Genomic DNA, 23,067 nt, shown 5'->3' with positions numbered 1-23,067 from the left:
GGAGTAGGAACAGGGCCAGATGCTGCTGGGCGGCCAAGTAAGATGAGCAGAGAGAGGCGGCGATGCACTCAGCTGTGCAGGACCACGACAGAACTATCCTCCAAGCCATTTTCCCCAGAGGAATCGGGCGGGGTTGACTCCTGGCTCCCCAGCCCTTTTCTTACATTCCACAGCATCCGTGCACACTGGAGATGTTTGTTTTTGGTCTCGTTTTCCAAAGGGTAGGCTGAGAGCAAATGCTTATTTCCAACCTTGAAGGGTTTGTAAGAATGTGCAAATCTAGATGTGAGAGGGAGTTCAAAGACAAAAGCAAAGGCAGAGGAGTTGGGCTTAGGAAATTCCCCAATCTGTGGGCGAAAGGAATGGTAGTTGTGGTAAGGCAACGTTTTCCCACACTCGAGGCATTTTAAAATTAGGTATGCCACCAGCCCTGACTGTGGACAAGACAGTGGAAAAAGGCTTGAATCACAGTTAAGGGACTGAGTAGGAAAAAACACACATGAGATTGCTTCGGTAAGCAGTATATGAAGTGGACAAGCATGTATTGAGCGCCTAGTGGGTATAGTTCAGGAACACAGGCTCTAGAGCTAAGCAGTCCTGCCAGGTTTGAACCTGCCTCTATCATTTTTAAATAGTGCAGTCTTGGACCTGTTTGTCTCCATGTCTCTGCCTCCCCATTTTAAAACTGGAGATAATTACAGTACCTCTTCATGGAGTGAGTAATGTACAAAGGAAATGGAATAATATACTTCAAATGCCTAGCCCATTTGTTTAGGTATTCCATAAGCATTTGTTAGGTACCCATTATGTCAATGTGATCAGATGCCAGAAATGATGCAGAGAATAACTCTGGTCCCCAAGGAGCTGGCAGCCAAGCAGAGGTAACATGTTAAGTGAAATGAAATTATCAGTGATATAGCCTAAGTCTAGTCAGGGAAGGACCTAGGGGAAAAGGCTCTGTCTTGGGCATTAGGATTAGGGACTAAAGCTTAGTTAAGGCTGCTGCAAAACAATGTGTTTTCTTTCTTTTTTTTTTTTTTTTTTTTGAGACAGAGTTTCGCTCTTGCATCCCAGGCTGGAGTGCAGTGGTGCGATCTTGGCTCACTGCAACCTCCACCTCTCAAGTTCAAGCAATTCTCCTGCCTCAGCCTCCCGAGTAGCTGGGATTACAAGTCCCTGCCACCACAGCTACACCACCCAGCTAATTTGTGTATTTTTAGTAGAGACAGGGTTTCACCATGTTCGCCAGGCTTGTCATGTTCGCCAGGCTTGTCTCGAACTCCTAACCTCAGGTGATCCACCTGCCTCAGCCTCCCAAAGTGCTGGGATTATAGGCATGAGTCACCACGCCCGGCCAAGAATGTGTTTTCAACATCATGTCTACATTATAGGACATCTCATGAGGCCTCATTGTGTGTTTCTGAGAGCTGGTTGATTCTGGAGGAGCACAGGGGACAAAGTCCTCCCAACACAGACTTTCTTCATTTCAGTTTGCTGCCATTTGTATAGTCAAGGGTTTGAGCCAAGCTCTGCAAAGTAACCCATGTGATATGTTCCACAAAGTGAGTGCCAAGAAGGTATTTTCTCTCTTGCTGAGCGCTTTCTGGGAAAAGGGTGCCGATCGGGTGAAGATGACTTGAGCAAGGTGCCTTGTCGTGGACTGCTGGACAGACCAGCCTCACATGGTGTGAGCCAGAACAGACTGTTCTCTGCAGTGAATCTGAGCCTTCAAGATTTGTGTAGGACATGATTTGGCTAAGACAGGAGATAACAGTGGAATTTTGTTCAGACTTTACACTCCATTTAAACCAAGAAATATAGTCTTCTCAAGATAGAACCAGTTTTTGCAAGCTCCTCCTGCAAACCTCCCAAGGCAAAAAAAAAAAAAAAAAAGAAAGAAAAAAACCATGGTTCTATTAGTAAACCTCACAAACCACAGTCTATTCAAAGTACAGAGAGCTGAGAAAGAAAGGATGTTGCAAATTCTAAAGACATTTCTCTCTCACCCTTTTCATCCTAAATCTATTGGCTTTAGTCTCTCAAAAGTGTGAGATGGAAATAATTAGATCATTTTCAGGAGTTCTTTCGGATTAGATTTTGAAGCTAAAAATCTTCCTTGGTGACTGGTAACTTTTAAAAACGTAAGGTGGTTTTACTGTGTCTCTCAAATCAAAAGAGTTCAGGTTCAGGTCAAGAAAAGAGCAACAGGCCGGGCGCGGTGGCTCACGCCTGTAATCCTAGCACTTTGGTAGGCCGAGGCGGGCGGATCACAAGGTCAGGAGATCGAGACCACGGTGAAACACCGTCTCTACTAAAAATACAAAAAATTAGCCCGGCGCGGTAGTGGGCGCCTGTAGTCCCAGCTACTCAGGAGGCTGAGGCAGGAGAATGGCGTGAATCTGGGAGGCGGAGCTTGCAGTGAGCCGAGATCGCGCCACTGCACTCCAGCCTGGGGGACACAGCAAGACTCCGTCTCAAAAAAAAAAAAAAAAAAGAAAAAAGCAACAAAAACATTTGACTATTCAAGTGTTAAATTTTTCTTCCAGTTCTTTCTTCCCCTGAAATATAATTTCATCTCTTTTAACAATTTTATAAATCATTTTCCTTTGGGAAATAAAAGTTCCACACCCTCACCCAGTTTTACAGGTCAGGTTTTGTTTGGCCCCAAACCCATCGCTTGGGTCTTGGAGAGCAGACTCGTGTGATCATTTATTTCTGGAGAGACCACATGCTCATCATCTCCTTTAGACATAATCGGCTTCAGCTTTGTAACTTTATGAACTTGAGAATGGGGGTGTTTGGGGTTGTTTTTCTGTCTTTAGTCCAAGAAATGTCAAAGCTTTCTATTCTGGATCACCCAGTAACCCAGATGCTAAGATCTATGAAACTCACAGAACTATTTTTTTAAGAGAACTATCTTTCTTAACGCTGCAATTCATCATGACTTTTATGATCTTCTACTTTGTGCCAATTTGCCAGGTGTTTGGAGAGCAAACCTAAGTAATTAAGGAGCCTAGCCTAGAAGAACCACCACTTCAGAAAGAGGAACTCAACAGGGTCCCATGGTGACCTTGACCTGGTGTGCAGCAGAGAAAAGAAGACAATTAGCCAGGCTGTTGCAGAGTTTTCAGATACAACTTTGGCTTGCATATCACACCATCCCGTCTGTTCTCTAACTCCCTGAAGAGGTTTCCCTTCTTGCCCTGAGTGTGTTAAGCAGTGTGGGGGCTGAGGGAACTAAAAAAGGTTGATCTGTCTAGATATTTTTAGGGGAGTGAGTTTTCAGAATGTGATCAGGAACAGATTAACACCTTCCATGCATATCTTTAGGTTTCATCCCCATTTTGGCAAATAAAAATCACCCCTCAGTTGTTTAACAAAGGAATTTCTAATCTTTAAAACAGATAGCTGACCCTGCTTCTCTGAGTCAGTTTGGAACTCAAGGGCACGTGGTGTCATGGAAGCTCAGCTGTGTACACATGGTGGGGGAGGGGGTATCAAACTGGAAGGTTACTACTCCCTTTTGCCAGCTCCTGCTTCTCCCTGTATTACTGGAATTTTGCTGAAAGGCACACCAAAGCCATTCTGATTGCCCGAGCTCAGCAAAGAAAGAATGTAGAGAATGAAATCTTGTCTCTAAAAAAAAATAAAAATAAAATTTAAAAAGTGAAACCGCAAAAGGCAGGAAAAGAGTGAAAGAAAAAAATATGAACAAAGAAAAAGGACAACAAATTGAAAATAATATGGTAAATGTTAATCCAACTATATTAACAATGATTTTAAACATCGGTGGTCTAAATAAACCAATTTAAAGAAGAAAAAAAAAAAAGAATGTAGAGAAGGAATAAAGTCTGTTTTCAGGTGTTTTTGGTATTATCACCTCCAGGAAGCACCAGGCAGCTGCTTATTCATAGTTACTGCTAAACAAACCTGATGATTGACGTGCACCAGTGGTCAATAGGAGACTAAAAGGAGCTGCTTTCATCAGTAACATTCCTCTTTCCCTAGGATTTCAGAATGCACGGATAGTGAAGCTGAGACCGTCATGCAGCTCCGAAATGAGTTGAGAGACAAGGAGATGAAGCTGACGGACATCCGCTTAGAAGCTCTCAGTTCTGCCCACCAGCTAGACCAGCTCCGGGAGGCCATGAACAGGATGCAGGTGAGAGCCCAGTAGCATGGGCTGAGCTCAAGGCTGTCTATGAAGGAGCTCCCAGAGGCTGCTCTCCACTAAGCCCTAAGGGCTACATCAGAATCTGGTGGCAGCCCTCGCTTTCCCAGCCTCTATCTCTTTTCATTCCCTCCCACACATTGCTCAAAGACCAATCTTTTGGAAGAATAAGAGTACCCATGCCCTTCCTTTACATAATGCTTTTAGTGACTCCCCTGGTGCCTGTGGCATGTGGTGCAGTCTCCTTCACCTGGCCTTCAAGGCCTTCTACAGGGTCCTTTCCACTGTTAATCCACACCACCCTCCCCAGCTCCTCTTCCCAGAATCTACTCACCAACCAGATGGAGTCGCTGACTGCCATCTTTGCATCCCTCTTTCATATCGTTCCCTCCACTGGGAATATTCCTCTGCACGTCCAAGTTAGACCCTTCCCTTAATGCTCGGCCTGATGCCTGTCCAAGTCTTGCAGCTGGAGAGTTAGTGCCCTCATCTGAATCTTCTTGTAGATTTGTTCTTACAGCCCCTCCCACTTTCTGCCATGGAGTGAAGACATTTGGGTCTTCTGGGCTTTTTGCATACCTTTCTCTGGACATAGCACCAATGCCTTGCACATTGTAGGTTCTTCATGAATATTCATAGAATGAAAGATACCTCTGGAGTCTGCCAGGACCTTAATGGAGTCAGTTTTCCCAAAGGAAGTTCCCTGAAACACTCATTCCGTGAGAAGCTCCATGAAAGGAGAACTCCTTGATCAAATATATTTGGAAAATTCTGCACACCATATGCCTCTGTTCGATTCATGGCGTAGAGGAACTCATTAAACGTTCTGAGAAGTCCTGCAGGAAAGAAGCCTGTAAAAGTCAGAGTTGCACAAACCTCTTAGATCATAAGACTCTTTTTTACTTAATCCTCAAGCAGCAGACTCTGGGAAGCATTTCAGAGGTCTTTTCAAAGGCCTGTTCTCTGAGTGGATGGACCTCCCCCGCCAGCATGTCTCGTGTCTACAGCAGGGGCAGCAAACACTGCTGAATCTCTCTGAGGGTGTTGTTCACCTTGGGTGGGAGACCAGCCTGGTTTCTGCGGGGAACTTTCAGATCCTTCCTTCAGAAAAATCTTGTTCACATTACTTCTGCCTACTAAGTGAGCTTCCCCATTACTCTTTGCAGAGTGAAATAGAGAAGCTGAAAGCCGAGAATGATCGGCTGAAGTCAGAGTCTCAAGGCAGTGGCTGCAGCCGGGCTCCTTCCCAAGTGTCCATCTCTGCCTCCCCAAGGCAGTCCATGGGCCTCTCCCAGCACAGCTTGAACCTCACTGAGTCAACCAGCCTGGGTGAGTGGCCTACAGGGTTTGGGGGCGGGACTGGACCTAGAGCTGGCACCCTGATCTCTAAGTGAGAACCCCAAAATAAGCAGACCAACAGATCAAACGGAGAGGCAACAGGCGTGTGTGCACTTGGGGTGTGTATGTGTCTGGGTGTGAGTCTGCTACCAACATGAACCCAGCCGTTAGACTGCTCTCATGCTTTGCTCCAGCACCCCAAATTCTCCAAGCCCTGAGCTTGGATCCCCTCGCCCACCATGCTGAGTTCTGTTTGATCCATTTTAAGAGGCTGACCTGCAAGCTGAATGCTGTACACAAACCCCATAGTAGCAGGTCCCAGTCGGGGCAGTGGCTTGGTCTATGATCTTCCTGTCTTCAGGATGGATTCCAGGCTGGCACAACCATCAGTGAACACAATCTAGGTTTTCTTTGTAAGCATATTAAGGCTGATGCTTTTATTTTGTATCCATGATGCTGCTGTTGCTGTTGTTTTGGTTGAGTCTCTCCCTCGCACTTCCATCCGGCAAGGTGCATTGTCAGCCTGCTGGTTCCTTGGTTGGTCCACCATTGGTTTCTGTGACTGCATTCTCCATTTTGCCCTCTCCTCTTCCCCTACCCGCCCACCCCCTGCACCCTGACACCTGTTTGTCCCACTGCTGTGCCAACCAGCAACGGGGGTGTCAGGAAGCTGGCTTTGCTGTCCCCATGTGCCTAAGGCTGTTGATGTTTTCCATTCGCAGACATGTTGCTGGATGACACTGGTGAATGCTCGGCTCGGAAGGAAGGAGGCAGGCATGTTAAGATAGTTGTCAGCTTTCAGGAGGAAATGAAGTGGAAGGAGGTTAGTTGGATCCCTTTCCCTGCTCTGCCTGTCCCTCCCCCAGGTAGAACTACCTAGCTTAGTGATCTAATTGTAAAACCTGTATCACCTCAGAGCCTAAGGTGATTTGGAAATACTACTAACGCTTCTCTTAACTAACCATAATTAATCCCTTGCAGCATTTTGACACAAGTAAAGTGTGTGAATGGCATTTCCCTTTCTCGTATGCTTGAAAGTCTAATAAAGAATACTAAAAATGGTCCCACGTTTCACTTCCATGTAATTAACTAAACGCTAACATCCATTGGAAAGGGCCTTTCTGAATGTAATGTATTCCCAAAGCACTTCAGAGGCAGCTATGCACATTTAGCATGTAAGGTACAGAAATAAGCTGACCACATGCAGCAGACCAAGAGCACCAGTTTTATCGGTCATCAGTCATCAAGAGTAGACATCTTGGTAGACATCAAGAGATGGAGATGCCAAGCCCTGGGAGCTTGCAGGTGGCCGAAGATAGAGCTGGTGGGGCATCCTGACTCACCAAGGCTGGAGAATCTGAGTTTTCCTAGTATGGTTTCTGTTCACTTCCAAAGTCTATACCACTGCCAGAGACTCTTTTGGGGTGGGGGCTAGAGTTGACATTGAAAGTTGAATTTTAGCCAGTGATTAAAGCCCAGTGATGCTTTGAATGACTATTTCTCGAATAAATGTGGAAAGGCCTCATGAGTCACCATTTCAATTTCCCTTGTGTTTTTTGTTTGTTATTTCTTAGTATTTCTAGCCAACATGCTATTGTAGTTTCAGACAGCTAGCGAACCCGCAGAACAAAGCTTGTACAGCCAGAACTTTCTTAGGGGATTCCACTTTGTGGCTGGCTTGCTAGCCTCACAATAGGGGGTAAGCTCAGGATTTTGGCACTTCCATTAGCGTCATCTAGCCTTGAAAGATACAATAGATAGTTCCATTTTCAAAACGTAGCTAGTAGAGTGATGGACTATCAGGAGAAACTCATTCTTTTTTTTTTTTTTTTTTTGGAGGCAGAGTCTTGCTCTGTCACCTAGAATGCAGTGGTGTGATCTTGACTCACTGCAGCCTCCGCCTCCAGGGTTCAAGCGATTCTTCTGCCTCAGCCTCCCGAGTAGCTGGGACTACAGGTGCCCACCACCACACCCGGCTAGTTTTTTTGTATTTTTAGTAGAGACGGGGTTTCACCATATTGACCAGGCTGGTCTCGAACTTCTGACCTTGTGATCCACCCGCCTTGGCGTCCCAAAGTGCTGGGATTACAGGTGTGAACCACCATGCCCTGCTGGGACACTCAGTCTTATAGTAAATGCAGGTGTACCTTGTGGACTGTTTATTCTAGTGATTGTCAATATGAACAGATAGAGCATACATTTTACAAAAGTTTACAAGTCACCTTCAAAAGTTATATTATTCTGCATCACTACAGTGTCCAGGTGAGGTTGGTTGACCAGGGATTATTATCCTCATTGTATAATTAAGAAACTCAAGACCCCAAGCGTTACTTATTTGAGGCCAGGGACAAGTGGTTGGGTCAGATCATCTCACTGCAAGACTGGTGCTCTTTTCTCTGCTGATTTTGCTTAGCTGCCATATGTCACCTCCCCCACCCCTGCCCAACCACACTCCTGACTCTGCGTCCTTATGAGCATGTAAGGTATTTAAAACCCAATAGAATGGCATGTTCTATCAGCTTTTCTTTTATCAGTGTGATCTCATTAGCTGCCACTATGCAAAGCCCTGTGAACAGAGGTGCAAAAGAGTTAGAAAAAGATTGAGAGTATTCTTCCCAGAGTTTTATTAGTTTTCTGAGTTGCACGTTTTGAGTTTTAACAAGAAGAAAAACAGTAAATGTTATTTAAAAACAAGAAAGAAGAAAAAATAGAAACACATTTTGTCCTGGCAATGTTTAAGATCTAGTAAGGAGATAAACTTGATATGCAAAAATAAGACAGAAATACCTAAAACTAAATATAAATTAGTACCGGATATATCATTATATAAGTTATGTACAGAATTGCCGAAGCAGTTTAAGCTCTGAGCCTGATGGGGTTAATCACTGAAGTCTTCCTGGAAGAGGTGAGTTTGTAAGCAAGGTTTGAAAAGACAAAGATGCTAGACAGGTGTGGAGGGTTCTGGAAAAGGAATATGTGATTTATGCCCGGTCTGACACATTTACTTAGCAGAAGGTTCCATATTCCAGAGAGGAAATCCTCTCTTCCTGACTCTTGGTCTGCTGTTTTAGCAGTAAAGCAGGGAAAGGTATTAAGACTATTACTTCCACCTAAGTTATACCTGGTATTAATACAAATAGGCCTTTTATTCCCCTTTCAAACCATTGGCGGAGTTCTAAGGCAACCTGAGTCCTCTGCTGAACTGAGTCAGAAAAGATCCACCTGGTTTTCACCTGTGTACATTTCCTTACCCTTAGGATTCCAGACCACACCTCTTTCTTATTGGCTGCATTGGAGTTAGTGGCAAGACGAAGTGGGATGTGCTCGATGGGGTGGTTAGACGGCTGTTCAAAGTAAGTGTTTCAAGATGGCGGCTACAGCAAAATACCTAACACGGGCATCCGGGCCTGGGGAGGCAAAGAGAGGTTGATGTCTTGAGCTTGGCCATTTCTCAGACCTGTGCCCTTCCCTACATCTTTATGTTGCTGGAACTTGTTCCCTGGCCCTCAAGGGAATGGAAGGACGATGGTAAGTACAGACTGGTGATCGGCAAAATTCTTTCCATCTGCCCTTTGCAGTGGTGGGCCAGCTAGTGAGTGTGATTTGAGCAACTCTTTGATCCTCTCACAGTGAATTGCTAATGTCCAACTCTTCACCTTAGAATTGTGTCTTAGGACATATGTTTTGGAGTATGTAATCTGTGGCCAGGGCTTAGACATCAGATTTCTAGCCTTCATTTCGGGGGATTTGATCTGATTTGCCTGGTATGCTGTGCCACCGCTTCAGAGTCTTTGGTTTGTTTGATGAGTGACATTAATGTCTGATCGATGGCCAGGCTCAAGGATGTTGCCATACTTATTTCTCTATTCTTTTTAATCACATCATTAGATTGGGTGTTTGCCACAGGATAAATAACTAATGAGTACCAAGGTGAACCTTGAAACACATGGTGATTTGAAGGAAGCTTTTGGTACATTTTTTCTATTGTCCTGAAGTAAGTCAACAATTATAAGTGCTCATTAATCATATTCCCTGAGTAGTAATAGTAGCCCACGTTTTTTGTGCCAGAGACTATGCCAAGCCCCTTATATTACCCCATTTAAAGGTGAAGAAAGTGAGGGTCAGGTTGGGCTTTTCAAGGTCATGGATCTAGAATTAGACCACGTTGGTCTAGGTTAGTTGGTCTGACTTCAACTCCTAACTTAACTATTACGTTGGTGCAAAAGTGATTGCACCAACATAGTTACTTTTGCAACAACCTAATAGTACACTGTAGTTTCTTTCTAATAGCTAGATCCAAGTAGCCTCATATGGAGAAAATTCTGTTTTTTGACTGGAGATTGTTCCCCATCCTGGTAAGCCAGCCTGTAGAAATGAGACCAGAGAAGACGTATGAATGGCTTAGGATGGACCGATTCTCCTACCTAGGCCAAAAACATATCTCTGGTGATGGGCAGTTGGGACATCCTTGGATTAGAATACCAGTTTGGGCTGAAAAGAGGCACATTGGCATCATAGTAAGTGAGGAAATGAGACCATGTAAGGCCTATTACTGGGATTCCACCGAAGTCCTTGTGCAGTCACCTCCTAGTACATGGACCTTAGTTCTACATTTACTAACCTAAAACCTTTTGTTCACTCAACTAAGAGGGAACACTTTCCAAATTAAACACACATTTTCCTTCTCAAAGATCTAGAGCTGACTTTTGCAAGCAGCCTGCATTTTAATCTCTTTGTATGATCTTTGAGCCAAAAGAAGGGAATGGAAGAGAGATTTCCTGTCAAAATTACTTTTTCGTGAATTTTCCAGCACCATTCACAGGCCCTGATGTCTTCAAGATTTCAGCCGAACTTAGGAAAGCAGCCTGGCTTTTCCGTGCTTGGTTCATCCAGACTAAACGTTCACAACCTTGTTAGGGTTTTGTTTTGTTTTGTTTTGTTTTTCCACTCCTAACCAAATAAATCTGTATTTTAAGAGGCCTGTGGTACTTGGGCATTATCCCCTTAGAAAGTCAGTTCTTCTCCCCCTCATCCCACAGCTCAATTTCAACTCAGACATCTGAGAAAGAAGAGAAGATGATCATAAATCACCCAATGAAAACATGAGTCATGGGCAGATTTTAGCCACATCTTTGATGGAGTCTTTATTTTTTATTTTTTCCAGGAATACATCATTCATGTCGACCCAGTGAGTCAGCTAGGGCTGAATTCAGACAGTGTTCTTGGCTACAGCATTGGAGAAATCAAGCGCAGCAACACTTCCGAAACACCGGAGCTGCTTCCTTGTGGCTATCTGGTTGGAGAGAACACAACCATCTCAGTGACTGTGAAAGGTAATTGAGCTGGTTGCAGAGGTTGGAGCTTTCAGGAATTACAGTTTTCATTTTGTGACTTGGCAGAGGCACTTGTGGCCACAGTTTTGTTTGTGCATATGTTTGTGGGCTGCTTTTCTCCCTTCCAACAGTTACTCTACACAAGTTGAACCGTCTTTTGCTTTTTCAACCACCTTAGGAAACAAAATCATTTTAGTTTATTGCTGCAATTATCTAACAAAAGATCCCATTAGCCTTATGACTCTGAGATGATGGAATCTTAATAACCCTGTTGCAATAGGGCTTTACCAATACTGATGAATTACTCTTGCCAGCAAGCTTTGGACACAATCCCATTCTACAGATGGGAAAACCACGACTTGCTATAGGCTGCAGGAGTCACTCTGAGCATCCTGATGAAACTGCTAAAGCTTGTGCCCACGCATGGTGCTGCTAGAGCTTCCGGTTTCTCATTACCTAGCGATATTAAGCCCCAGGCCAGTGCATTCCCTAGAACTCTAGGCCCACAAAGTTCACTCAGGAAAAAAAAGCTTCACTGCCAAGCAATTCTGGAAAGCTACATCGTTATCCGCATTTGTGTTTGGGGGACAGGAGTGTACTGGTACATCAAAGGCTCTGTCATTCAGTGTCCTAACTCCTGCTGTTAAAAAGCCTGTTTAGGCTGGGCGCGGTGGCTCACGCCTGTAATCCCAGCACTTTGGGAGGCCGAGGCAGGCGGATCACCTGAGGTCGGGAGTTCGAGACCAGCCTGATCAACATGAAGAAACCCTGTCTCTACTAAAAATACAAAAAATTGCCCAGGCATGGTGGCACATGTCTATAATCCCAGCTACTAGGGAGGCCGAGGCCAGAGAATCACTTGAACGTGGGAGGCGGAGGTTGCGGTGAGCCGAGATCATGCCATTGCACTCTAGCCTGGGCAACAGGAGTGAAACTCCATCTCAAAAAAAAAAAAAAAAAAAAAAAAAAAAAAAAAGGCTGTCTAATCCAATCTGTCCCAAATTTATTTGATTGTAAAACCGCATCATTTCCTATATGTTATGGATCACCTGAATATAGACTTTCATAAATATCGTACTAGGCTCATTCTTTGTGTTGTCCCATTTCTTTCTTCCCTGAAAGGCCCTCCTCTTGACTGCAGTTTTGCAGTTGTTTGACACAAGATGTATTTCTTGGTTGGTAGAGTTTCCAGAAGCACCCCACCATTTTCCATCAGCAGGAATTAAGATCTTGCTCTGCAGGTGGCAAGTGGTACATACTGCTTGAGCCTCACACAGCCTTCTCCTGCTGGCAAGTGAAATGCCACAATTGTGCCCTTGGGCTATAAGTGACAGAAACAGACTCAAAAGTAGCTACAGGTAAAAAGGAAATGTATGGGCTCATGGCCCTGGGCAATGCAGGAGCATACCTCAAGCACAGCTGGATCCAGGTGCTCAGACAGTGAATCAGGACAAGGCCTGCCTCAGCGTTGCCCGTCACGGCTGTGCTTATTTATTGAACTCTTTGCACGTGGTTGATGAAAGGGCCCCTCGTAGCCCAATTCCTTCTTCTAGCTTAGGAACCTGAAGGAAAGAGGGATTTGGGGAAAAATGTAACAGATAATTCCTAGGGATGACTCTGGCCCACTATAAGTCAAAGGCCCGTCACTGAATTGGTCATTGTGACTAGGGAGAGGATTTGTCCGAGCCTGCTCACAAGCCTGTCCCTTTGGGTGGATGGAGGAGCTGGATTGGTTCCACTTGAACCACCAGGAATGAGCTCCCCATGGGAAAGAAGAGTTCTACCATGAGGGGAAGCAGGAAGGAGTACCAGACACACTGGAACGATCGTCCTCAACAAGAACCCTTTCAGGAGAGCCTTTTATGTCCTGGGTTCAAATTGCATTTCATCCCTCCTGCCAAGCGTGCCTTGTTCACTTGCTGGTTTTACAGGTGAGCATTACAAGGGACTGAGGGGTAAAAGGAATGGCCTATTGCTGAGACCAGGCCAAGCCTCTCTAGAAAGTAACAAGACCACTTGCCTCTATGGAGCGTGCCACCCCACTGCAGACCCTGATCCGTCGCTGCTGCCAACACATCAAGTTTCAGCACCTCAAGGGATCAGCTCGGTTTATTTTTCAGTGATACCTGACTCTTCTCTTTCCTAAAGTACTTAAAACTTATGACTTCAAGGCACTAAAAACCACTCAAAGATTTGAGCTGAAAGAGTTGTCTGAGCTGCAGTGATTCACTTCAGTGGTACCAGGGGAAGGGGGTTCAACTTTGCATTTCCTGAAGTGAGCTCATCGGCAAAATAGTCACTCCCTGTGGGGTTTACGGCAGAAGACTGAAACAGAGCAGTATATATGTACAGAGAGGGTGTTCTAGTGGGTTTTTCCTGTGTTTATTAATATTAAATGTAGAGACCCTGCACTCCATACTTTGCATTGAGGTTTGAGCAAGTGTACGCTACATCAAGCTCAGTAGCAGGAAAATGTTAGACTTGTCCCTAGCAGATAAGGTATCTGGGGGCCTTTGTCATGTTCATTCTGGAAGAGTCACTGCATTTAGGGGTTACGTGATTGCGGGAAGACTGGAAACAAACATATAGATGCTTTGGGGGTATCTGCTAGCAGTGACTGAGTATGTAGAAGGAATTTGCTATTACAAAACAGTAAATACTCTTCAGTTTACTTTTCATTAATTCTGCTGGTTTCTTGAGAGTGGCTTTTAAACAATGACCTGAGGTTCTGGACAGCCAACCTTGGATGGATCTTCTCTTAGAGACAGTATCCAAAAGATACCTCTTGTGAAGCCAACCACCTTGATTGATGACATTGTCCCAGATAGGAAAGGGAAAGGATAAGTTTCCACTTGATGTTGTTGAGGACCAAGAGTCCCAGCTAACAATATTTCAGGCTTTCAGGCTAGGTCTGCCAGTATTCACATTCCAGAATCAAATGATCCCGCCTTGCATTCTTCTTCCTTTTAAAAACAAAAGTGCTGTTGCCTTCATGGCACGTCTTAGTGTGGATAGCAGTGGTACCTGGCATGTGGGAGGGAGCAGGGTGAAGAGGCAACCTCAGGGTTGTGATAGACAGGACTCAGGTTTGGTTTGGGCAGATGCCATAGGTATAGTATACATAGCATATGTATAGTAAATATATATATATGTATATATGTGTATGTGTGTGTGTGTATAGTAGAGGTGTGCGTGTGTGTGTGTGTGTGTAGTAAGTATAGTAAATCCAGACAGGCAAAAAGAGCCCAGAGCCTTATGAATTCTGCAGAGGACAGATGGGGACTGAGAGCCCAAATGTTCAAGGTGAGTTTGAGTCTGGGAAGGTAGCCAAGACAGGAGGCAGAAGCATGTGGCATTGATGAACAGGGAGGTGACTTCCTAGAGCAGCAGCACTTTGCTGTCAGCTTCCAGTGTCCCTGGGTGTGCAGGAATCTCAGGTGAGTAGACTGCCGAGGAAAGGAATAACCTCAGGTCTTGGCAGTCCCAGTTAGGCAAGCACAGAGAGCTACCTTTTCTACAGGACTTCAGACGCTTCCTGTCTCTCCCAAATGCAGGGCTCGCAGAAAACAGCCTGGACTCACTGGTGTTTGAGTCCTTGATTCCCAAGCCCATCCTGCAGCGCTACGTCTCCCTCCTGATAGAGCACCGTCGGATCATTCTCTCTGGCCCCAGCGGCACTGGGAAAACCTACCTGGCCAACCGGCTGTCTGAGTATATGGTGCTTCGAGAGGGACGGGAGTTGACAGACGGGGTTATCGCCACTTTTAACGTGGACCATAAGTCCAGCAAGGTGAGGAGGTCATTCTGAGTCTGCTGTATTTTTAGGCCCTTTCGAAACTGATGATATCATCAGGCTAGTGTCTGATGGGAAAGCAATATTTCCTATCAGCTCTCCTTGGATGGTTTTAGAAAGCCCAGTGAAGGAGATCCAGAGGGGGCTAGCAGAAAGGAAGGCTCCACTCCGATCCTCCCAGTAGGAAGTTCCATCTGTGGTTAAGCCGATCGAGCTCATTTATGATGCTCAGTCCTGGTAGTTCTTTAATGTTATGCAAGATACATCTGTTGCAGTTTACCAAGAAGTTATGTGTGTACTGGGTGTTACTGATTTTCCAAAGTAAAATATGTTTGGAACAATAATGACACCATTAACAAAAATCACAATAATAAAAACAATAGAAGCCCACATTTATGGACTGCTTGCCCCATCGCCAGCAAACACCTTCTCGCAGCAATACCTTCAAGGGAGTAGTTGTCACCATCCCCATCTTGCAGAGAAGGAAACAGAGGCTTGAAGCAGATTGGTCCTGCGCCTAAAACCACTCAGATGGTACTAAGTGGTAGAACTGAAGCTCAAGTCAAAGTCTTGGACTCTAGAGCCCTGTGGCCAGCAAATAGGTTGGATCCTGCTTCACAGTGAGCAATGGAAACCAGTGTGAATGGAGCCCGACCTGGGCCCTGCTGAGAGTTGGAAAGTGCTTTCTCAGACCGGTTCATTCATGCATTAGTGAGCACTGATGGATAATTGACTCTAGCTGGCCCTGTGCAAAGGGGCCTGAGGATCAAAGGTGGATTGGAAATGACTCCTTGGCCTTAAGGATCACCTGGTATGCCTGAAGACACAGGTTCCTAGACCTCGCTTGATGGTCTATTTCCCTAGGTTGTAGATGGCTGCACCATCTACAAGCTCCCCAAGTAACTTGATGTAGGTGCAGGACAAGAGAGATGTACCCAGAGCCCTTCTGTTGAGAGCCTTTGTGTGAGTTAGGGAACTTCTCCTGGGACCAGTAAGTGAAGGCTCTGCAGGTATGGGGAGCCACCTGCCTGGGGCCCAGAGATCACGGTGAAGAGGGACTAAAAGAACCAGTCACTTTAAAAGGTGGGCTTTTTCTACTGCTAACAAGTCATATTTTGACTTAAAATGGAGGCCCAGGGTGGGTGGGTGCTGGTAGGAGAGGGAGAAGATGTTAGCCCCTGAGCAAGCAGGCTGGCATCTAAGACAGGCCAGTGTGGTGAAGATACTGACTGGAGCAGGAACCCAGGTCTGACCCATGCCCACTGCTTACCCACTGTGCACTCTCAGGCCAGGCACCCGATCGTACCATGCCTCAGCTTCTCCATCTGTAAAATGGAGGTAATCATACTACTCACTTCTAGGTTACTGTGGGACTACAGAAGTTCCGGTGTGTAAGGCTCTTAAAGCCCTGCCTGTCTCTAAGTGATGCCAGCTATCATGATGATGACAGTAATGGCAGGCAGCCATCGTAGGTTCTCTGCCAGCTCCTTACCTTGCCATTTCAGCCTTTTCCACAGATGCACCATTATTCTTCCTCTTCCATTTTTGACATGCATCCCTTACCCCAGGCATGCAGGGCTGTGTTCTAGTCCCTGCTAAGCCAATGCCCCACCCATTCGCCAAGGTTAAATCCAAAGCCTGCCCTTTCAGCAGGATTTCCCCAAGCCCGGTGCATGTAGACTCATCTCCCCTGTGCTGTGTGTTGTGTCTGCCACAGCACTTCTCAGCCTGACTTAAGTGTGTGTCTGGCTCCTCTGCTGCTCTGATGTGTAGAGGGCTTCTGTGTATATAGCTCTCAGGCCACATACATACAGAGCACAGTGCTGTGCTTTTACCCCAGGCTCAAGGTTTTCAGTCACTGGGTGAATACTGACTGTAAGGCAGGACCCAGTCCTAACTCATCCCATGCCCACTCTGCATCCCCTGAGCACCAAGCCAATGCCCTGTAATAGGCAGACACCCGGAATGTGTTCACAGCGCAGCATCATGAAGGGCCTTTCCGCCTCCACTGGCCTGGGTGAGGCAAAGACCCTGAGCAGTGTGTCTTCACTGAGTACATTCACCAACTTGTTCTCCTTCGGCCTTCCTGGCCACCATAGGAATTGCGCCAGTACCTGTCCAACCTTGCTGACCAGTGCAACAGTGAGAACAATGCTGTGGACATGCCCCTCGTCATCATCCTGGACAACCTACACCACGTGAGCTCTCTGGGCGAGATCTTCAACGGGCTGCTCAACTGCAAGTACCACAAATGGTAAAGGCTGGTTCTGGACCTCATAGCCCCCGGGAGAGAGTGCTGCCACCTTATGGGGCACTGTGCACACAGGCGGCCCAGGGCCGGTGTGGGAGTGAAGCCGTGCACACACACAGGGTTGGGAGGGGGAGGCGGCTAGCTGTCCACCGGCCTAGAAGCACAGGGCCGCGGGCCTCTGTGACCACCTTGTTCTCTAGCTTGGCTTGAACTCACAGCTTTCTTTTATTTTACCCACAGCCCTTACATAATTGGCACAATGAACCAGGCTACCTCTTCGACTCCCAACCTGCAGCTTCACCATAACTTCAGGTCAGTTTTCCCTTCCCTTGTCCAGTTACCCTATGGAATCACAAAGAGGGAAAGCAAGATGGCGCGAGTAGAGATGCCTGCGTTGAGTATGCGTTGTACGCTACTTAAGCATTTTTCTCAGCTTAATCCATTTAATTTTAACTTCAGCCTCAAGTAATTACATTTACCACTCTCCGTTTACAAATGGGGAAACTGAGGCCCAGAGACTTCAGTGACTTGGGTGAGGTCACACACTGGTCAGTGGCAGAGTGGAACTTGCACTCAAGTCTCTGCCTCTGAGTCCTGCTGTCACAGGGTCAAAGGGGCAGCTCTGGAAGGGACTGCAGGTGACCCTGCTGCCCTCTTGTTACCAGTGGCGTCTCTCTGTCCCAAGTGAACATGAGCAATGGCAGCTTTTACCTAAAACGTCCCCACCTAGCTGGGCCTGTGGGCCCTCGAGTCCCAGCTGCTGTGACTCCCTGCCAGCTCGTCTTCCCTGCCCTGCTGCCACAGCACCATGCTGGTGCTCTCTCACGGCCAGGGTGTGGGAGGGACTGTTCTCCTCGGTTGTGCTAGGTTGCATTACTGTCTGATTGACATCGCCAAACACCCCTTCCCCGTATAATGAATCTCAGTTGACTTCACCTCTCCTGCCTGGGTCCTTAGAGGTGGATGTGAAGCTGTCTCCTGGGCTGGGACCCCCGGCTCATTTCCACTGGCCATTCTGCAGGTATCTCTGAGGGAGATCTATTGAAAGTGGGTCTGAATGTAATTACTAGAGAAATGTTGACTCCTCCAGCACCCTGAGAGCATGGCTCACCTCTGCATTTAGGCTGTCCTGGTCTTGTTCATGCTTTCCCCTAACTATCCCTGAAGTCCATCGTCCTCCTCTTCCCCCCATCACTGCCCCATCATCACCCAGCACACCATTGCCATCACCTAGTCAGTACGTCTGCTTGCAGCCTCCCCCCTGCACCCTGTAGCCAATCCTCTACACTGTGGCAGCCAGACCAGAGTGAGCATTCTAGAGTGCACATCTGACCATAGAACTCTCGTGCTTAAAGTCCTTCAGTAACTCCAGCTCCCTATGGCCTGCAGAATGAAATCCAGACTCCGTGGGTTGGCAGGTCAAGTCTGAACTTCAGTCACACTAAACTTCTGGTAGTTTCTGCAAACACCCATGCTGTTTCCCATGCCTTTGCGAAAGCTGCAGCATCACCCCACTCCTGACCCTAACACCTGCTCCTGCCTTTCCTTATGTTGCTGCCCATTAACTGTCCAGTCTCAGCCCAGACATCCCCTCCTCTCAGGAGCCCTCCCTGATTCCCTTAGGCTTCATCATATTTCATTTCTCTCTTTGCCTGTCTGCCTCCTCCACCAGACTGTGAGCTCCTGGGGACCAGGACTGTGTCTTAGTCACAGTGATAGTTCCATAGCATAGCACGGAGTTCCACACCAAGCACAAGAGGCAGTTTATCTCAGTGGGTACAGCCTAGCCGCTGGAGCCAGGCTTCTTGGTTCCCATCTTAGCTCTTCAATTAACTAGCTGTTTGATCCTGGAAAAGTTACATGACCTGTCTGTTCCTTAGCATTTCTGTCTGTAAAATGGAGGTGGTGATAATATCTATGTTAGAGGGTTGCTATGAGGAACTGTGAGTTAATACATAGTTACAATGTTTAGAACTGTTCGGTGTATCGCTAATCCAATTTGTTGCATTAGCATATACACCTTCTGTTTCTAACATGCTTTGGTTCCTGAGGTCAGCCATCATTTGGATCACTATCATCTTGAAAAGTGTTTCTGACTTCCTCCAGATGGGTGCTTTGTGCCAACCACACGGAGCCTGTGAAGGGTTTCCTTGGCCGGTTCCTGAGGAGGAAGCTCATGGAAACAGAGATCAGTGGGCGGGTGCGCAATATGGAGCTGGTAAAAATCATCGACTGGATTCCCAAGGTCTGGCATCACCTCAACCGCTTCCTGGAGGCTCACAGTTCCTCGGACGTCACCATCGGTGGGTGGGAGACTGGGTTGAGGGGGTGGGCTGGCATCCTCAGGTGCCCATTCTCTGGGCCCTGGCCAGGACAGCACTTTGCAGGCAAAGTCAGCAGAAGCTGGACTGTCCATAAAGATAGAAAGGGGGCAGAGGGACAGTCACAGTCCAGGCAGACCCCAGATTGCTAGTGGTCTGCAGAAGAGAGATGTGTCCATCCTGGCCCGATGTAGAAACTGCTAGCCCACTAAAGAGCTCCCACCTCAAGGTTCCCCCAGGCTGAAGCTACCCTCAGGATTGGCTTTGCTTGAAAAATGAAGTTTTACCAGCATTTCTGAAAGCTGGACATTTAGAACAGAGAAAAAAAGATCACTAACCATCCCACCATCTTGACATAATTTTCATTATTCGAACTAAGATTTCTGTCCTTGTTCATATATACATACATATATATATATATATATGTTTACACTTTATGTAGTGGCAATCATAGCATACATATAACATGTTCCTTTTGGCCAAGCATGGTGGCTCCTGCCTGTTATCTCAGTACTTTGTGAGGCCAAGGCAGATGGATCATCTCAGGTTAAGAGTTCGAGACCAGCCTGGCCGACATGGTGAAACCGCGTCTCTACTCTAAAACTACAAAAAATTAGCTGGGTTTGGTGGCATGCACCTGTAATCCCAGCTACTCAAGAGGCTGAGGCAGGAGAATCGCGTGAACCCAGGAGGTGGAAGCTGCAGTGAGCCGAGATTGCACCGTTGCATTCCAGCCTGGGGAACAGAGCTAGACTCCAAAAAAAAAAAAAAAATCCTTTTTCATGTAGCACTATCTCATGAGCATTCTCTGTTGCTACTCAGTTGTTGTTTTGTTTTTGTTTTTGTTTTTTGAGACAGAGTTTTGCTCTTGTTGCTCAGGCTGGAGTGCAATGGCGTGATCTCAGCTCACAGCAACCTCTGCCTCCCAGGTTCAAGCAATTCTCCTGCCTCAGCCTCCCGAGTAGCTGGGATTACAGGTGCCTGCCACCACACCCGGCTAATTTTTTTGTATTTTTTAGTAGAGAAGGGGTTTCTTCATGTTGGCTAGGCTGATCTCGAACTTCTGACCTCAGGTGATCCACCAGCCTCAGCCTCCCAAAGTGCTGGGATTACAGGCATGAGCCACCATGCCCAGCCAATTACTCAGTTTTTAAAATTATTTTTAAAGGCTACAAAATGATCAAATGCAGATGTACCCTCATTTGCTTAACTGTTTCTGTTCTTTTGGACTTGTAGTCATGGGCTTCTATTTTTAAAAATCAAGATTAGTAATGCCACAGTGAGCATCTTCCCCATCAAGCCTTTCCTGGAGGAGGGAGACCCCCAGGTGGAATCAGGGATCAGAGTGTCCTTCTCTGTGCCCACCATCCAGGGCTAGTGTGTCTGTGTACAGGCCTCAGCCCTGCCGTCAGAACGTCCAGGGTCCCTCCTGTGAAGGGTGCTCGGACCATGGCTTCACCCGATGCCCCGTCACCCACGCCCATTTGAGTGCTAATGTATTTTCACTGTGGTCTCCAGGCCCCCGGCTCTTCCTGTCATGCCCCATCGATGTGGACGGCTCGAGAGTGTGGTTCACCGACTTGTGGAACTACTCCATTATCCCCTATCTCCTGGAAGCTGTCAGAGAAGGACTCCAGGTGAGAAGACACCCCTGCTGGCTTCCTCGAAGCTGAAGGGGACTGTTCTGGTGACCAGATGAGTTGTCTTTATCTCCTCCTCCAGGAATCTGACTAACATGGGGTGACAACCCCTCGCCTGGGAAGTCATCAGTCTAGCACAGTGTAAGGACACCTGGCTGCAAGTCCTGGCTCTGCCACCCATTAGCGCTGTGACCCCAGGCCAGCTGGTTAGCCTGTCTGTGCCTCAGAGCCCTCATTGATATTCTGCCACCAAGAGTTTGTTGCAAGGATGAAACAAAAGTGCTCAGCATCGTGAGTGCATGAGAAGTAGAACCATATACATGTGTAGTGCTGCACAGTTTGCAAAATATTCTCCTATCTGCCTTTTGGGTTAAGCCTTGGATTAGTCGTGGAACTTGGACAGAAATTTGGTTTTTTACTCCATTTTTAAGAGAAAAAAATGAGGCTCAAAGAGAATAAATGATGTGCTTAAGGTTACAAAAGGGAAACTTGAAAGGTCTGTGATTTGAATCCATGCCTTCTGGATCAAATTCCAGGTTCTTAGCCCTGAGGCTGGTGGCACTCTTTCCCTGACATCAGCACCCCTACCCTCTTAGGTAACTTCGGGGCCCATAAGGCTGCCAGTTCCTCCTGCCTGGCAGCAGTTGGAAGGCACAAATTCTTTTTTTTTTTTTTTTTTTTTTTTTTAGACAGAGCCTTGTTCTGTCACCCAGACTGGAGTACAGTGGCACAGTCTCAGCTCACTGCAACCTCCACCTCCTGGGTTCAAGCAGTTCTCATACCTCAGCCTCCCAAGTAGCTGGGATTACAGGCATGTGCTACCAGCCCGGAAAGCACAAATTCTTACTTCTCACTTAACCCAGGGTTTAAATGGAAGCTTACCATTAATTTGGAACTTGGGATAGTTTTATTGTTGAGCCTGGAGGCAGCTCAACAAGGCTGCCTAAGAAGTTCTGTAGGCTTTTAATACTCGCAGTGCATAATTAGCAGACATCACGTGTGGCTGAATAATCCAGAAACCAGTTTGGTAGCCAGGTTTCCAAGAGCTTCTTTGTTTCCTTGGTACTGGACAATGGGAGACACCAGATGCTATCGTAGGCCTGTGGAGGGCGCAGGGACCGGTGTGCATCCGCAGGCACGTGGGTGACAAATGCAAGTTAATGGCTTCAGTCAGTGTTTGTCATTTCTCTATATTGGGCTGAACTGAGAAATATTGAACTATTTTCTGTCTATGATTAATAGCAGCAATGATGGTCTTCAGAGGCATTCGGGACAAGGGGAGCTTGAAAAGGAAAATATTTTGCCTCTTGTGATGCATTTCATTAAACTGGAGCATACGCGTTGCAAATTCAAGTCAGCATATTTAATACAAGTGTATTGTGAAAGCAGGAAAAAAGCAAGAAATTAGGCAACCTTTGGCCAGCCCCAAATCATTAGTTAACAGTGCTCTGTCAACTGTTGCTTTCATACAAGAAGGTATGAATGACTTTAGATCTTTGCAGTGGAATCTCCCTAGGTAGGTAAAGTCACTGGCCTGGATTAAATTGACCACAATTTAGTCCTGAATCAAATAGTTTTGTTAGTACCACAGACCCAAACAACCACCCAGTCATTTCTACTTTGGGGCCAGTAGAAGCGTCTCCTACCTGCTGGATTCTTGCAGTCTGTCTCATTTCAGAGGCCTCTCTCCTCTGTTCTCATTGGTGGCTTCCAGGGAGTGTGATACGCCCAGCACCTCTGGGAAACCCAAGCTGCTTAAGAAAAGCAAAGAGAATTGCAGGCGGATGAGGTGGACTGTTTGCCCCTAATTCCACCTCACTTTCTCCCATGTGCTTCATCTTTGCTCTAAATATTGTCTTCTGGTATAGGAAGGGGAGTGAACCTCAGAGTCACTGGGAAGAACTCATGGGCTCTGCTGAATAAAGGCCTCCTCTGCCCTGGGAGGCATTAACCCGGAAGTAGGGAGCCTGTCTGTGCTCCAGCCTTGAGCTGCACTTGAGCAAGCTCCTCATTGGTTACCAGTGGATGGCGGTGCCAAGGCTCTGCCCCTTTGGACCAGAACCTAAAAGAAGGCTTTCTGGGCATGGCTGGAAAGGAACTCCCCTTCCCACCTAGGAGAGGTTGCTGATGGAGCTGATCATAGAGGAACATTAGGTGCCTTCCCAACATGAGAAAGTGAGGCCCCAGCAATCTGGGGCAGGAAGCAGAGACATGTTCCAA

The 23,067-nt window shown here is 46.6% G+C and overlaps 1 protein-coding gene across 10 annotated transcripts in view; it reads left to right on the top strand.

Moving 5' to 3' along the window:
• NAV2 (neuron navigator 2) overlaps positions 1–23,067 on the top strand; it is a 766,628-nt gene that overhangs the window by 732,009 nt on the left and 11,552 nt on the right. For 8 of the 10 annotated variants that reach the window (XM_050755340.1, XM_050755338.1, XM_050755335.1 and 5 more), the window contains 10 exons: positions 4,009–4,162; positions 5,338–5,500; positions 6,232–6,332; positions 8,767–8,862; positions 10,674–10,842; positions 14,397–14,632; positions 16,735–16,889; positions 17,127–17,198; positions 18,993–19,189; positions 20,726–20,844. In XM_050755340.1, the coding sequence (XP_050611297.1) occupies positions 4,009–4,162; positions 5,338–5,500; positions 6,232–6,332; positions 8,767–8,862; positions 10,674–10,842; positions 14,397–14,632; positions 16,735–16,889; positions 17,127–17,198; positions 18,993–19,189; positions 20,726–20,844 (1,462 nt within the window). Of the gene's footprint in view, positions 1–4,008; positions 4,163–5,337; positions 5,501–6,231; positions 6,333–8,766; positions 8,896–10,673; positions 10,843–14,396; positions 14,633–16,734; positions 16,890–17,126; positions 17,199–18,992; positions 19,190–20,725; positions 20,845–23,067 lie in introns of those variants that run through there. The other 2 variants (XR_007719073.1, XM_050755341.1) reach the window with 2 other exon arrangements.

Source organism: Macaca thibetana, chromosome 14 (assembly GCF_024542745.1).
Source record: "Macaca thibetana thibetana isolate TM-01 chromosome 14, ASM2454274v1, whole genome shotgun sequence".
Classification (NCBI taxonomy): Eukaryota; Metazoa; Chordata; class Mammalia; order Primates; family Cercopithecidae; genus Macaca; species Macaca thibetana.
Note: the sequence above shows the minus strand (reverse complement) of the source record. Positions and strands in the feature narration are given on the sequence as shown.